At 39.3% G+C, this 15,719-nt stretch overlaps 1 protein-coding gene across 3 annotated transcripts in view; it reads left to right on the plus strand.

Moving 5' to 3' along the window:
* Window positions 1-15,719, plus strand: part of LOC122551600 (myosin light chain kinase, smooth muscle-like) — a 424,085-nt gene that overhangs the window by 344,751 nt on the left and 63,615 nt on the right. For all 3 annotated transcript variants that reach the window (XM_087989064.1, XM_043693744.2, XM_043693743.2), the window contains exon 23: window positions 14,162-14,461. In XM_087989064.1, the coding sequence (XP_087845190.1) occupies window positions 14,162-14,461 (300 nt within the window). The remainder of the gene's footprint in view (window positions 1-14,161; window positions 14,462-15,719) is intronic.

Below are 15,719 nucleotides of genomic sequence, written 5' to 3' on the forward strand. Positions count from 1 at the left end.
GTTTTGGCTTTAATTAACAGGGGGATTGAGTTTAAGAGTCATGGGATCTTGTTGCAGCTCTATAAAACTTTGGTTAGACCGCACCTGGAATATTGTGTCCAGTTCTGGTCGCCCTATTATAGGAAAGATGTGGATGCTTTGGAGAGGGTTCAGAGGAGGTTTACCAGGATGCTGCCTGGACTGGAGGGCTTATCTGATGAAGAGAGGTTGACTGAGCTCGGACTTTTTTCATTGGAGAAAAGGAGGAGGAGAGGGGACCTAATTGAGGTATACAAGATAATGAGAGGCATAGATAGAGTCGATAGCCAGAGACTATTTCCCAGGGCAGAAATGGCTAACACGAGGGGTCATAGTTTTAAGCTGGTTGGAGGAAAGTATAGAGGGGATGTCAGAGGCAGGTTCTTTACACAGAGAATTGTGAGAGCATGGAATGCGTTGCCAGCAGCAGTTGTGGAATCAAGGTCATTGGGGACATTTAAGAGACTCCTTGACATACATATGGTCACAGAAGTTTGAGGGTGCATACATGAGGATCAATGGTTGGCACAACATCGTGGGCTGAAGGGCCTGTTCTGTGCTGTACTGTTCTATGTTCTATAGCCACCTTATTATCCCATGTACAAGGGCGAGAATTAAAAATCCACTTTGGATCCACTTGGACATTCAGAAATTAAGTTACTTCAGAAAATAAGCAGACACTATATTGGCAGTGAAGTGGTGAAATGGATCTAATCTTGCAGGCTGGTAGGAAACAGAAATGAGGAGAGTATGCTTCTGTTTATACTGCGTCCTTTCTGTGACCTGATTGTTTATGGCCACTTATAAATTGCGAACATCCATCTACATTTGGTGTTTTTCATGTCAGTAGTCCTGTACATTAGAACAATGGCATGCAAGCTTTGACGTACAACCAAATTTGTATTAAAATTAAATGCTGATCCACTTGAGGCTTTCATTGCCAACAATGCTCGATTAATCTTCTTTAAAAAGAAGTATCAAGGCTTAAATCCAAAAGTTACCACTGTGCCCACCCTAGTGACAGAGAAAGCAAAACATTTTGCCTTAGAATCCTAAAATTAGGATTGGACAAACACCTTGAAATTAAATCATTCATTCAATTGAACCACTTAATAAAGCAGCGTGGTTAAATCTGTTCTTTCCCAATCTTGAGATTTTGCTTGAATCTCAGCAAATGCCATCCAAAAGAATTACAGTTCCCACAACTGTAGATATGTTGAATACTTTAAAAAAGACACACAATTTCAAATCGCATGTGATGGATTCGAATTTATTGTTAAATTCCATGACACGTAACAAGCTAGATGTAACTGACCTGAAAATGTGTTGTTGGAAAAGCGCAGCAGGTCAGGCAGCATCCAAGAAACAGGAGAATCGACGTTTCGGGCATAAGCCCTTCGAGGAGATGACCTGGGGTGTGCAGTGAGAGAGGGACTCACTGAAATCCTTGTAGAGGGAGGAAGAGAGCTTCTTCAAGGAAGGCATCCTTGTAAGAGGATTCGCAGTAGGTTAAAATCTTCGAGGAGAAAGTGAGGGCTGCAGATGCTGGAGATCAGAGCTGAAAATGTGTTGCTGGAAAAGCGCAGCAAATCAGGCAGCATCCAAGGAACAGGAGAATCGACGTTTCGGGCATAAGACCTTCTAAGGAGATGACCTGGGGTGTGCAGTGAGAGAGGGACTCACTGAAATCTTTGAGGAGATGACCTGGGGTGTGCAGTGAGAGAGGGACTCACTGAAATCTTTGACGAGATGACCTGGGGTGTGCAGTGAGAGAGGGACTCACTGAAATCTTTGAGGAGATGACCTGGGGTGTGCAGTGAGAGAGGGACTCACTGAAATCTTTGAGGAGATGACCTGGGGTGTGCAGTGAGAGAGGGACTCACTGAAATCTTTGAGGAGATGACCTGGGGTGTGCAGTGAGAGAGGGACTCACTGAAATCTTTGAGGAGATGACCTGGGGTGTGCAGTGAGAGAGGGACTCACTGAAATCTTTGAGGAGATGACCTGGGGTGTGCAGTGAGAGAGTGACTCACTGAAATGCCTGACCTGCTGCGCTTTTCCAGCAACACATTTTCAGCTCTGATCTCCAGCATCTGCAGCCCTCACTTTCTCCTCGAAGATTTTAACCTACTGCGAATCCTCTTACAAGGATGCCTTCCTTGAAGAAGCTCTCTTCCTCCCTCTACAAGGATTTCAGTGAGCCCTTCTCTCACTGCACACCCCAGGTCATCTCCTCAGAAGGGCTTATGCCCGAAACGTCGATTCTCCTGTTCCTTGGATGCTGCTTGACCTGCTGCGCTTTTCTAGATGTAACTGACACCAATTACACATCTTAGTTAGAATGCCATGATGGAGCAATTGGAGAGGAAATTAGAATCTGCCAAAGACACAGAAGAAAGTGCCTTCATCGTAAGTTCATGAGTCATAGGGAATCAATTTCCTTCAGATTTCCAGACCAAATCTGCCTTTCAGGCATCATCATTCGAACAGGAATGAAAACAAAATTTTGCTGGTTTCGGTGGTGTGAAAAATATGACCACTAAGTATTTTTCTCCCTTTATCAGTGTAAATATCTTCTTACAAATATTTTGTTCCTTGGATTTTTATCTTTTACAAAATGGTATAATTATAGATGCTAGTCTTCGACATAGGGATGTAGTAAAGATAGCCAAACAGTCTTTCTTCATTCAAGTTTGTTATTATTATATAGAAATAAAATTCAGCACAAGAAAATGAGACAAACAGCCTGTGGTTTCTACTCTATGAAACCCTTATTGGAGGAATTAAGAAGATGGGAGAAAAGAAACAGATTGTGGGTTTGGGCCTTTTGTCAACTATCCTTCAGTGATGTAACAAAGTATCAGGGATAAGGGTGAAGTGACTCTGAGGCAAAAGGCAGGAGGAGAGAATGCAAGGTCTGAGCAATCAGTTCTTGGATTTGAATGCTATTCTAAAATCCAGAATAAGAAAATTCTTCTCAGGATGTAACATTACCAGAAAAACAGACAATTGTTAATTTAGAGTGCAAACAAACAAGGTTTATTAACCAATAAAGATTAATACTTAACATTTCAATAGTCAAACATAGAACTATGTCAGAACTATGTCTTTGCCAACAGGATTTCTGCAGTCTTCTTGGTTCTTTCAGTCATTGGCTCATGCCATCCTTCAAGCTTCTAGTTTAGCCACTTTGATACACATCTCATTTGCAGTTTTAAGACTTCAACTTTAGTGGATCCTTTCTTGACCCCCAACTTTCTAATTGACCTACACGTGACACAGTTGATTGCTGCTGTGTACTGTACTGTTTGTCTCTCTGGTGCAGACTGTGTTCTCAAACTGTTAGCTGATAACACTGGATTTTAATTCTGATCTCTACAATCGATTCTTACAGTAATCCTCAATATGTGACAGTTACCTATGTTACGACTGAGTTCTTTTACAAGCCCTCAACTAATGACAAACACTTGTTGACTGATAATGTACCACACAAATGCCAACTTTCTAGAAAACTTTTATAACTGTCTCCAAACTCTCCCTCCCAATAAATTTCCCCCTGAAAAGGCTATCATTTGACAAGTGCAAAGTCCTCAGTAAGTTTATCTATTTTATATTCATTTTGCAGGTAGCCTTTGCAACCTTTACCTAAAGCATGTACAACTAAGTCAATGTAGATAACAGATTCTAACTAAATATTTGTACCTCTTGAGCAATAGAAAGAATGCTCCTGGCTTCCTTGCAGTAGTCAAGCCCGAGCATTCATTAATTCCAAAGATGAAAGATTTTTCTTATGAAGAGAGATTGAGCAGTTTAGACCTATACTCACTAGAATTTAAAAGAATGAAACAACATCTAATTGAGGTATATAAGGTGTTGAAATGGATGGATCATTAGACATGCAGTTAATGTTGCCCCTTATGGGTCATCGTTTTAGGCTATGGGGTAGTAGATTTAAACAGAGATGAGGAGAAATTACTTCTCTCAAAAGTTGTGAATCTGTGGATTCAGCTGTCCCAGAGTATGGTAGAAGTCAGGATATGAATCATTTTAAGGAGACCGATTTTTAGTTACTACTGGGTTGAAGGATTATGGAGAATGGGCAGGAAAGTGGAATTAAGGCTGAAGTGAGATCAGCCCATGATTGTATTAAATGGTGGAGCAGGCTCAAGAGAGTGGATTGCCTACTCCTGCTTCTAGTTCTTATGTTCTTATCTACCCTTTTTTCTGGAGGCTCTGGTAAACTATATCCCTCAGATCATTTAATCAGTATTGTAGATTTGGCTCCTGTTCACTGCTAATGTCACACTCACTGGAGCACAAAGGTGCAAAGGTCCTTGGCACAAGTTCATTTTGGTCCAGTGTTGTTTTAAAGCTGCAGGACAGTAATTGTCATTTAAAGCGATCCTAACCTAAAGGATTTCCTAACAGCATGCCAATAGCACCACAAATTAAGGCTTTTCATCATTAAATATTTGTCCAGTAATATTTGGTCACTTAAGCCTTGTTAATTGCACTAATGTGCCAATAAGGTGGATACAGAAGGATAACAATATGGACCCTGATGAAGCTAAGTAGATGGTTTAGAGGGGAGAGCATAGGGTAAGGTCATAGGTTAAGGGATATTATATGAATATATGTTACTGCAAAGCCAAGTAAACAAACATTTTTTCAACAAAATTTCTTAACTGTTTGCCCTTACACCAAGTGACAACTCATCCTTGAAGTTTCTCATCTCCCTCAATTTATCATGGTCTTTCTCTTCTGAATCTACTATCCACTGATCGTTGCCTTAATTATCGGCCCCAACATCGGCCTCTTCTTTTCCTTTAAGTCCAAAAATGCAAATAATTGATCGAGACACTCAGTAATAGATTTGATTGGACCAGAAAAGTGTTTAGGTTTGGTTCTTATCTGGAAGAACTACTCTATTCCAGACTCATCCTGACATGCAAAAATATTCCTTTGATAAATTTTTTTCTGGACCTAATTATCTTCTTACATTCCTCTATTCTGTTCTCACCTCCAACAATAAGTATGAGGAGTTCATTGATGCTTTTATCACTTAATGATGAGATCATTTGATAATTTAGAGTCATAGAGTCCTACAACACAAAGACAGTCCTTTGGCCCAAACTGGTCCATGTCGATCAAAACGTCCATCCATATTAACCCCATTTCCCTGTACTTGGCCCATATCATTCTAAACTTTTCCTATCCATGTATTTGTCCAAATGCTTCTTAAATGCTGTTAATGTACTGGCCTCAACCACTTCCGCTAGCATTCCACATGAGTACTACCCTCTGTGTAAAAGGTTGCTCCTCAGGTTCCCTTTTATTCTTTCCCCTTTAACCTTAAACTGATGCCCTCTAGTCCTTGATTCCCCAACACTGGGAAAAGGACTGAGTGCATTCATCCTATCCATCCTTCTTATGATGTCATACACTTCTGTAAGAATCCCCCTCAGTCTCCTACGCTCTGAAGAAAAAAGACCTAGCTTGTCCAATCTCTCCCTATACTCAGACCATTGAGTCCTGGCAACATCCTTGTAAATTTCTTCTGCACTCTTTCCGGGTTAATAACATCCTTCCTTTAACAACGTGACTAAAACTGAACACAATACTCCAAGTGCAGCCTCACCAACGTCCTGGATAACTTCCCAACTTCTATACTCACAGCCCTGAACAATGAAAGTCAGTGTGCCAAAAGCCTTCTTCACTGCCCTGTCTACCTGTGACTCCACTTTCAGAGAACCGTGCACCTGAACTCCAAGGACCCTCTGTTCCATTACAGTCCTTGAGGCTTTACCCTTCACCATGAAACTTCGATCTTGATTTGACTTTCCAAAATGCAACACATCACACTTATCTATATTAAACTCCATTTGCCATTTTTCGGCCCACTTCCCCAGCTGATCAAGGTGCTGCTGCCATTTTGGATAACCTTCCTCATTGCCCACAATGCTGCCTATTTTAACGTCATCTGCAAACTTACTAATCGTGCCTTGTATGTTCTCATCCAAATCATTGATACAGATAACAAACAGCAATGGACTCAGCACCAACCCCTGAGGCACTCCACTAGCCACTAGGCCTCCAGTCTAACAAGCATCCTTCCACTATTACCCTCTGCTTCCTACCATCAAGCCAATTGTGTATCCAATCTGCCAGCTCCCCCTGGATTCTATGCAATCTAACCTTCCAGAGCAGCCTACCATGTGGAGCCTTATCAAAGGCCTTGCTAAAATCTATATACACTATGTCTGCTGCCCTGCCCTCGTCAACCTTCCTAGTTACTTCACCATAGAATTCTAACAAATTTGTGAGGCATAATCTCCCATGCACAAAGCCGTGCTGAGTACTCCTAATCAATTCCCGTCATTCCAAATGTGTGTATATCTTATCTCAGAATCTTCTCAAGTAACTTACCCACCATAGATGTTCGGCTTACTGGTCTGTAGTTTCCAGATTTTTCTTTGCAGCCCTTCTTGATAAGGGCACAACATTCGCTACTCTCTAGACTTCTAGGAACTCACCCGTGGCTAATGAAGATACAAAAGTACCAGCCAGGGCCCCTGCAATTTCTTCTCTAGCCTCTTGTAGTGTTCTTGAATACATCTGGTCAGTACCAGGAGATTTATCCACCTTCATACATTCTAATACATCCAACACCTCCGCTACTGTGATATGGACTGTCTCCAAGATATCACCACTTGCTTCCCCAAGTTTTGACGTCTTCACGTCTTCATTGCCTTTGTTGCTTTCCCAATTCCCCAAACCTCTCTACTTTTTCCTTCTTTACATCTTTTAATCCGAAGTGGTTGTGTGTGCCCAAGGTTTTGATCATGTATTCTAATCTCTCATGAGATATCAGACTTTGTTTTATAAAGTTTGAGTTTTATTACATTAAAGGTACCACATATATGTAACTTACTGTTGTTAAATTGTTGATTAAGTAATTTGAGAAGTGTAGTACACAACAAGTGCACATAATGGGGAATGGGATGGACACGATCCTGACTGGAACGACAGGCCATTGTTTTCTGGCAATCCTCACCAGAAAATGCAGTCTCTATTGGCTCCTTACACAAAATATCCCACAAATCAATAATTCCCATCTATCAGAAAAGAAGAAATCAGCTAAGCAAAAGCAGGGAAGGACAGCAAGAGAAGCAAATTGCACAGTAAGTTGGAAAAACATAAGAAGAAAAGAGCCACAGAAAGAAAAGGCAGAGAGAAAAGCAAAATCAAGGCATCCAAGACAGAAACAATAATCTTTAAAATGATAGGCATATAACAAGTTAGCAGCCCTCCAGATCGATTTTGCGCTGTCACATTTAGTCAACATTTGTCCATGATGTGCAATGCCATGGAAATTCACTGATTTATATGTTTTTATTAAAGAATTTTTAAAGAGATTACATCAATGAAGATATAATCAGTGATACACAGTATTATGATGACTTGGAGAAAATGGATACTGATAAATTTACCAGAATAATAGTATCTATTTAAGAAGTATTTTTAATGTTTTCTCTTTTTGATTGCAGTACTCTATTGATTTCATGTGAGTAGATTAGCATCATTTTTCACAACCATGGAAAATTCCTTTTCTTGTTTTAATTTGTTATTTTATCTTATTCATTTTTAAAGTTCACTTGTAGCATGTGGGTGTTGCCAGCTGGCCCAGAATTTTACTGCCTGTCCCTAGCTGCCCTTGAGAAAGTGGTGGTAAATGCCTTCTTGAACCATAAGTAGACAAGCAATGTATTAGGGAGGAATTTCAGGATTTTGACCCAGAAACAATGAAGGAACAGTGATATACTTCCAGGTCAGGACGATGAGTGGAGGGCAACTTGTGGGTGGTAGTGTTCGCATAAATCTACTGGATGTGGTCGTGGGTCTGGAAGGTGCTGTCTAAAGATCTTTGGTGAATTTCTGCAGTGTCTTTCGGTAGATAGCACACACTGCTGCTACTGAGTGTCAGTGGTGAAGGGAGTGGATGCTTGTGAATGTGGTGCCAATCAAGAGGGGTGCTTTATCCTGAATGGTGTCAAGTTTCTTGACAGTTGTTGGAGCTGCACTCATCCAGGCAAGTGGGGGGTATTCCATTATGCTCCTGGCTTTTGCCTTGGAGATGGTGGACAGGCTTTGGAGAGTCAATAGATGAGTTACTCACTGCAGTATTCTAGCCTCTGACCTGCTCTTGTAGTCACTGTATTTACATGACATTTTGGTCTGGTAACCCCATTCATAATGGGGAATTCAGTGATAGTAACACCATTGAATGTCAAGTGGCAGTGATTAGATTGTCTCTTATTGGAAATGGCCATTGCCTGGCATTTGTGAGGCGCAAATGTTACTTGCCAATTTTCAGCCCAACCCTGGATATTTTCCAGATCTTGTTGCATTTAAACATGAATTGCTTCACGATCTGAGGAGTCGCGAATGATGCTGAATATTGTGCAATCATTGGTGAATATCCCTATTTCTGACCTTGTGATGGAAGGAAGGTCATTGATGAAACAGCATCTAAGACCCCATTATTTTTGTATCTAATTCTTCAGCATTTTTAATGTGCCTTCAGAGTAGTACAATATTTTGTTGTCCAGAAATTTAATTGAAAAGGAACTCCAAAATTGTAAAAGCCTCAATTAATATTTTGTATGTCCATGTGGAAATAGCATATAGGGAAGTGAGAAGGAACCAAACTAAGTGGAATGTAATCTAAGCTGACATGTGATAAGTAGTAATTTGGGTTGTTTATGAGCAATGCTGTTTATATCCTTGTTCAACAAATTATGTTGTCTGTTTTTAACATTTGTTACCATCGTGTAGAAATACAATATGACTTAGGCTACGTGTTTGCCAAATCAGGTTAAAAATGCTTAATCCATTAGGAATGTCTTTTTCAGGCTGTATTTTATAAACATCAAAAGAAATTTCTATTTGTAGACTCATTAATACATTCATGTGGAAAGTTATTTTCCAATGAAAAATAATACTGTGCTATTTTCTTCTGAGAGTTTTCAAATTCTCCATCTGGGCAGTTGCCAAAAAAACCCACATTAACTGCTTTTGGGAAAACTATGTAATCTTCAAAATGTTGTTTGATGGTTTCATTACCCCAGAGTGAGATAGATGCTAGGGCACTGAGTAAATTTAAGGAGGAGATAGACAGATTTTTAATTAGTAATGGGTCGAAGGATTATGGAGAGCAAATAGGAAAGTGGAGTTGAGGCTGAGATGAGATTAGTCATGATTGTATTGAATGACTGTGCAAGCTCAAGGGGCTGAATTGCCTATCCAATCTCCTAGTTGTTGTGTTTTTATGTTCTTGTGGTTTAATTTCTAAAGGAACAAAATTGTCCAATGCAGGTTCAGATAGAGAGTAGAAGAGGTTGTATCTCTGTGAATATCTGATCTATTTCAGTATCTATTTACATCCACACACTGATACATTAGCATGTCGAGAGTTTGGAATGTAGAAAGCCTTTTCTTTAGAGAGGTTTATCCTCAGAGTGCGTCATTGATCATTATGGAATTTCCGCACCCAGAGGGTTGACAATCTTTCGAATTCTCTAACTCCTAGGACAGTGGTTGCTCAGTTGTTGAGGACACTCAAGGCTGAGATAGATAGATTTCAGATTTTTGGATTCTGGAGAATCAAGGCATTGGAGATCACACATGAAAATGGAATTATGGTTAAACATCAACCGTGACCTTTTGGATTGGTGAAATTGACGTTAAGGTCATGTGGCAATATTCCCACTCTTATTTCTTCTGTTATGCAATCAACTATACACTGCACATAATAGGCAGAATGTTGTAGTCTCTCTACAGCAAGCTTGGTGGGAGGATCTTTTAATCAGGCAAATGGGAACCCTGGTAAGTAACTGAATCCACCCAAATGCAATTACAGGAGGACCCATGTATGGCAGGCCATCTAAATGTATTCTTGTTGAAAATTTAAACTATTCCCTTTGGCAGGTCCTTTTGATTGTTGTTTTCCATATTTCTGACTTTTATTTTTAATAGATCTGTTGACAGTTGCAATGAGTTCATCTACTTTTTAACACACTTTCATGCCTGCTTTTTAACAATTCCAAAGGACAACTTCTCCCAAAGCCAAACTTACTTCTCCATAATATGTCCTGGGACCATATCCAAAAAGATGTCTTGCCTCTCCAAAAAAATACCCCGGCTATCAAAACAAATGAACCATTGCCAGACCTGCTGTACCAGTTCTAATCTGTTTTCATTATGGATTCCATACCTAGTTGTTTGGGGAGATGATAGCCTAGTTGTATTATCACTAAACTATTTATCCAGAGATATAATGTCTTGGGGACCAAGGTACAGATCCTGCCATGGCAGAGAGTGCTATTTGAATTCAATATGTGTCATAAGAGTCTAATGATGGCCATGAAACCATTGCTAATTGCCACCTCGTTCACTAATGTCCTTTAGGGAAGGTAATCTGCCACCTTTTGCAGTCTGGCCTACACAAGACTCCAGACCCACAGTAATTTGATTACTTCTCAACTGCTCGCTGGGGAAATTAGGGATGGGAAATAAGTACTGGCCTGGCCAGCAGCATCCACATCCCGTGAATGAATTTTAAAAAGTCACCAAAATAATACCTAAGTGGAGGCAGTTGCTGTTTCTAAGGGTAGTTGGCTCCGTGAAATGCCTCTAACATTTTGGGATCAAAAAGGTTATTCTCTGTCATTGGAAAAATCTAGGTCATGGTGCATAAATGATGTGAATAGTATAAAAGCATCTAAGTGGAAGTTAAATAAGATGTGAGAGAGAAAGGATTAGTGATATGCTGGGAAGTTAGATGAGACAAAGCTTGTATGAAACATAAACCTCACAATGATTGAATAGATTGGCCATTTAGTGACATGTTAATTATATTATTGAGATTAGGGATATAAATGGAGGCAGTGTTCCCTCTCATTTGTCCTGCTGCTGCTGGACTTCTGAGGGCCGTGCATGACAGTTATTTCCAGAACTGAAAATCAATGCATCCATCCACACACATGGCATGCAAGGAACCTTCCACAAGGCTGCAGTTTGAAGGGAGTAAGAGCTGGAAGGCATCAAGCTCAATTAAGATAATGGTTGTCGCATTCACTTTACATTTTAATGCTATGTGGTTCATTATAAGAGTTGCATATTTTATTATAAAGCAGAAATTCTGTAATTTGTAGGAACATAGGAACAAGAGAAGGCCATTCAGCCTCTCATGTCTGTTTCACCATTCAGGGAGGTCAAGGCTGACCTGTAGCTTAATTTCACATACCTACCTTTGGCCCATACCCCTTAATACTTTTGCTTAGAAAAATTTTTCTTCCTTAAATTTAAAATTAACAATTGATCTAACGTCAACTGTCCTTTGTGGAAGAGAGTTCCAAACATTCATCACCCCTTGTGTGGCAGGGTGCTTCCTAATATATCTCCTGAACAGTCTGGCCCTAAGTCAAGGACTATGCCCTCTGGTTCTAGAATCTCCAACCAATGGAACTAGTTTGTCTACCCTGTGTAATCTTTTTTCCTGTTAACATTGTGAAGACTTCGGTCAAATCACCCTTAACCTTGTAAATTCTAGAAAAAACAGCCTAATTTAGATAATCTCTCTTCATAATTGAAGTCCAGGTATCATTCTTGTAAACTTACATTGTACTGTTTCCAAGGCTAATATATCCTTCCAACGGTCTGGTGCCTGCATCTGCTTAGTACATCTAAGTGGGATTTAACCAGTGTTTGTATAGTTACAGCATAACATCTATGTCCTTGCCCTCAAAATCCTCTCGATCAAAAGCCCAGCATTCCATTAGCCACCTTGATTATGTTCTGCACCTCTCTGTGGCATTATAAAGATCTATGCAGCTGAACCCCCAAATCTTTTTGGACACCAACTGTATTTAACTTCATACCACCAAGAAAGTACCCTGCTCATTTGTAATTGGCTATTAACTATGAAGAGAGACTTGCTGGGTGTAACTTAGAGAGCTGGCAGGTTGCATTTTATGAATAAATATAATATTAAGTAAAAGATAGGTCCCTGGTTTCCTACTTCATATCTCAACACCAAAAGTTTAATATGGCCTGTTTCTGAGCTATATATTCCAAGTAATTATTTTTTAAAAATTAGTTGGATTCATTTTCACTCTACTGAAGAGGTATTGGGAAATCTGAGAGAAATTCTGACAAGTCATCCTCAACCAACACTCAGATGTTCAGAACAAGCTGCCAGAGCACACAACCACATTACCCAAGGGAATCTTTGGGTGACTTGCCTTGTTATTCGTCAAGCTCAGCTATGACTCAGGATAGGAGATAGTGCTAAATGGATTGATCATAGCTGTCAGGTGTACTGCGGAGCCAAAAAAAGCCATACGGCCCATTAAAGCACTCCATTAGCCAGAACCAAAAAGTATATGTTTGTTGAATGGCTGCCACTGCTTGCTTGCATCTATAATCAGAAAAGTTGAACAAAACAGATCTGAACCTACCTTCGAAAATGGGTATTTAACCAAGCATTTGGAAGCAACCTTATATTAGGAAGCCTCTCCAAGGAGGCTGAAATGTGACCTGGTTTCAGGATCTTTGGAGAACAAGCTATTGTGCCCGAGGATTCGACCTTCAAACTTGTTTGCACTTACGTAACAGGTGCTATAAAGGCCAATTATTCCTCTTAACTGGCACAAAGTAAACTGAAGCCATTTGAACTTGTCTTCAACAATTAATCAACCGTCAGATAATTCCATTCCAAGAGCTTTGAAGTTAATTATCCTTTCCTCAGGATATGAGCTAGTTTCTTGACAGATGCTCAAAATTAATCTACTATATTAACTTTAATATGAGGAGAAAATCCATTCAGATTTTGGCTGCAAGAATAGTTATCAATTAATTATCTAAGCTGTTTGTTTTTTGTCAGTCCTTCCCTTTTAAAATTCTTTCATTAGGAGCTCATGATTTTCTTTCTACAGATTGTATAAGGAATTTTGGAAGTTAACAGTAGTCAATCAAAAAATGCTAGAGATACATTGCACATCTGTCAAACACAATTTCCAGTTAGGTTGATTTACAGAAATTTTGATTTTCTTTTATTAGTCAGACTAAAGTTTCAAGTAGAGGACAATATATCAGATTATGGCTTGTTTTATTGTTAGCCTAACATATGTGCTTTGTTTTACATAGTGTATCTCGAAAATCATAAAGAAACCTGCTTAGAATTCGATGTCTTACAGTTATATTGTTTGACTTGGAGATACAAAAACCCTTTGAAAGAACGAAATGCAATCAGAAATAAGAAATGAAGCCATTAAAGTATTTCATGTGATGATTCCCAGAATGATAGATCTGTCCAGCACTCACAAATTTGCTTTCACTTCTAATGATAATAGAATAATAAGTGTGATTTAACTTGAAGTGCCCCACGCCAACCTTTTCTACTCTTAAGCTTTACCTATGTTTACACACGCTTCTCCTGTAAATGCAGCAAATCGAGCAAGCTGCTGGCATCAAAGGAGTACCCTGCTACATCTCCTTGTTTTGGGAAAGCAGGAAATTGGTGTGACCCCATGCGGAGTCAACTGCCAGTCAGGCTGTGGGGAAGAGGTCTATCCAGCATATGGACTGAATAGTATTATAGATTTCTGATTGAGCCATTTTCTAAGGACCTCCCAGGAGTCCCTACAAGATTCACCTGTTGGATTGCTCTCTAGCTGCACATGGGGTGAAGCATGTGTACTATACATTCCAGTTATATGTACATCAGAATTGCCATCTGATCCTGTTTGTATTATGTGAATCAAACTTGGATGGTTCAATTAGTTTCCTACCTGAAGCCACAAAGTTTGAATGTCCTGAAACCCATTTTCAGTAAGGCAGCTGTCAGAGATCCAGCATTGAAAGGACAGTAAGTCACTCAACATTATTTTCAGGCCACAAACCTTCTATCTATGTCTATTCTGCACTCTCATACTTCTGTAATTTACAAAATTAAAACTATAATGAGGTACATAAGGCAAAATGTTAAATTTGAATATAGTAGTTAAAGTACACCGAAAACTGATCTTCTTCCATTTAGATTTGTAAAAATCTTTCTGTTAATATTTTCTTTTTCTATACATAGACAGACCTGAACCACCAGCTGGAAAACCATGCTCTTCTGATATTCGTAATTCTACCCTGACCCTGTCATGGTATGGTCCCACATATGATGGTGGGAGTATTGTTCAATCCTACAATGTGGAAACTTGGAATTCCGTGGAGACACAATGGACAAATCTAACTACCTGTCGCAGCACATCCTGCACAGTGTGTGATCTAAATCCTGACAAAGAATACAAATTCCGTGTTCGAGCTGTAAATGTTTATGGAACTAGTGAACCAAGTCAAGAATCTGATTTGGTCAGATTGGGGGTCAAAGAAGGTTAGCTCTACCTGAAGGAAATAAACTAACCTACACAAAGCTTTCACCTTTCACTGGAACATAGCTGGCAGATGGCACATTAAATGTTTTAAAGATTTTTCATTATCATCCTTTGTTTAACCCTGTTAAATAATATTGTTTCAAGCTGGACTTTTTTTATATTATGTTGGTCTCTAAATGCTGCGCTGTGGTAAGAACGATTGTGCACAAAATCTGAGGTTAATGCTACAGGAACGTGCAGGCCAGGCCACTCAACCCTTCAGTGATATCATGGTTGATCTGATTACTGTACATTTCCACCTATCACGATAGTCTTTCACCTCTGGCATGTCAAGAACTTGTCTGCACGTCACCATCTTGAAAATATTTAAGGATTCTGTGTCCCTTTGGGGAAGAGAGATCCAAAGACTCTCAAATCTCTCTGAAAAAGAAATTCTTCTTATCTCCTTAAACGCACAACAGTGACACCTTGTTCTAAATTCTACAAAAAACATCTTTTCCATATGTACACATATATTTCAATCAATTCATCTCTTAATCTTCTAAACTTGTCAGTCCAACATTTCCTTGTAAGACAACTTGCCAGTTCCAAGTATTAGTCCAGTAAATCTTTTCTTAACTACTTCCATTGCATTTATGTAGTCTCACCAATGCACCATGTGACTGAAGTTAAAAGTTTCTACTTTCGTATTCAGTTCCCTGTGTACAAACATAATTTATTGTACCTGCTTACGAATCTGTTGCAATTTTATGCTATAGAACACCCAAGTCTCTTCGCATCTCAGAGGTCTGCAACATTTTAATATTTAGATAGAAATGCAGTGGCAGACATTTAAGGGGATATTTCAGAACAAATGAAATAGATGCATTCTATCAGGAAAGAAAATTCCCAAGGAAAGTCCTGCCATCTAAGAACACTGGAGGTGGTATCAAACTTAGAGAAAGCACATAATTATGTCAGGTCGCAGGTCAGAAGATTTGGCAGAAAAAACTGCACAGGATGACTACAGAGAAAAATTTAGAGTCCAAAGGAAAGTTAACTGGGAATTTAAGAACAAATAAACAAAAGTTTCTATTGGACATTTTAAAATTGAAAGCACCTAAAACAAAAGGAGCATTGGTCCTATAGAAAGTGAGTTTGGGGGAATTAATAATGGAAAATTAAGAATGGCAGATTAACTCAATAGATATTTTGCAATGGCCTTCATTACTGAGGATACAAATGTCATCCCAGAAATAGTGATTAATCAGGAAATGG

The sequence above is a fragment of the Chiloscyllium plagiosum genome, unplaced genomic scaffold (assembly GCF_037043375.1).
Source record: "Chiloscyllium plagiosum isolate Xiang-an unplaced genomic scaffold, Cpla_swu_hap1 HiC_scaffold_7, whole genome shotgun sequence".
Taxonomy (NCBI): Eukaryota; Metazoa; Chordata; class Chondrichthyes; order Orectolobiformes; family Hemiscylliidae; genus Chiloscyllium; species Chiloscyllium plagiosum.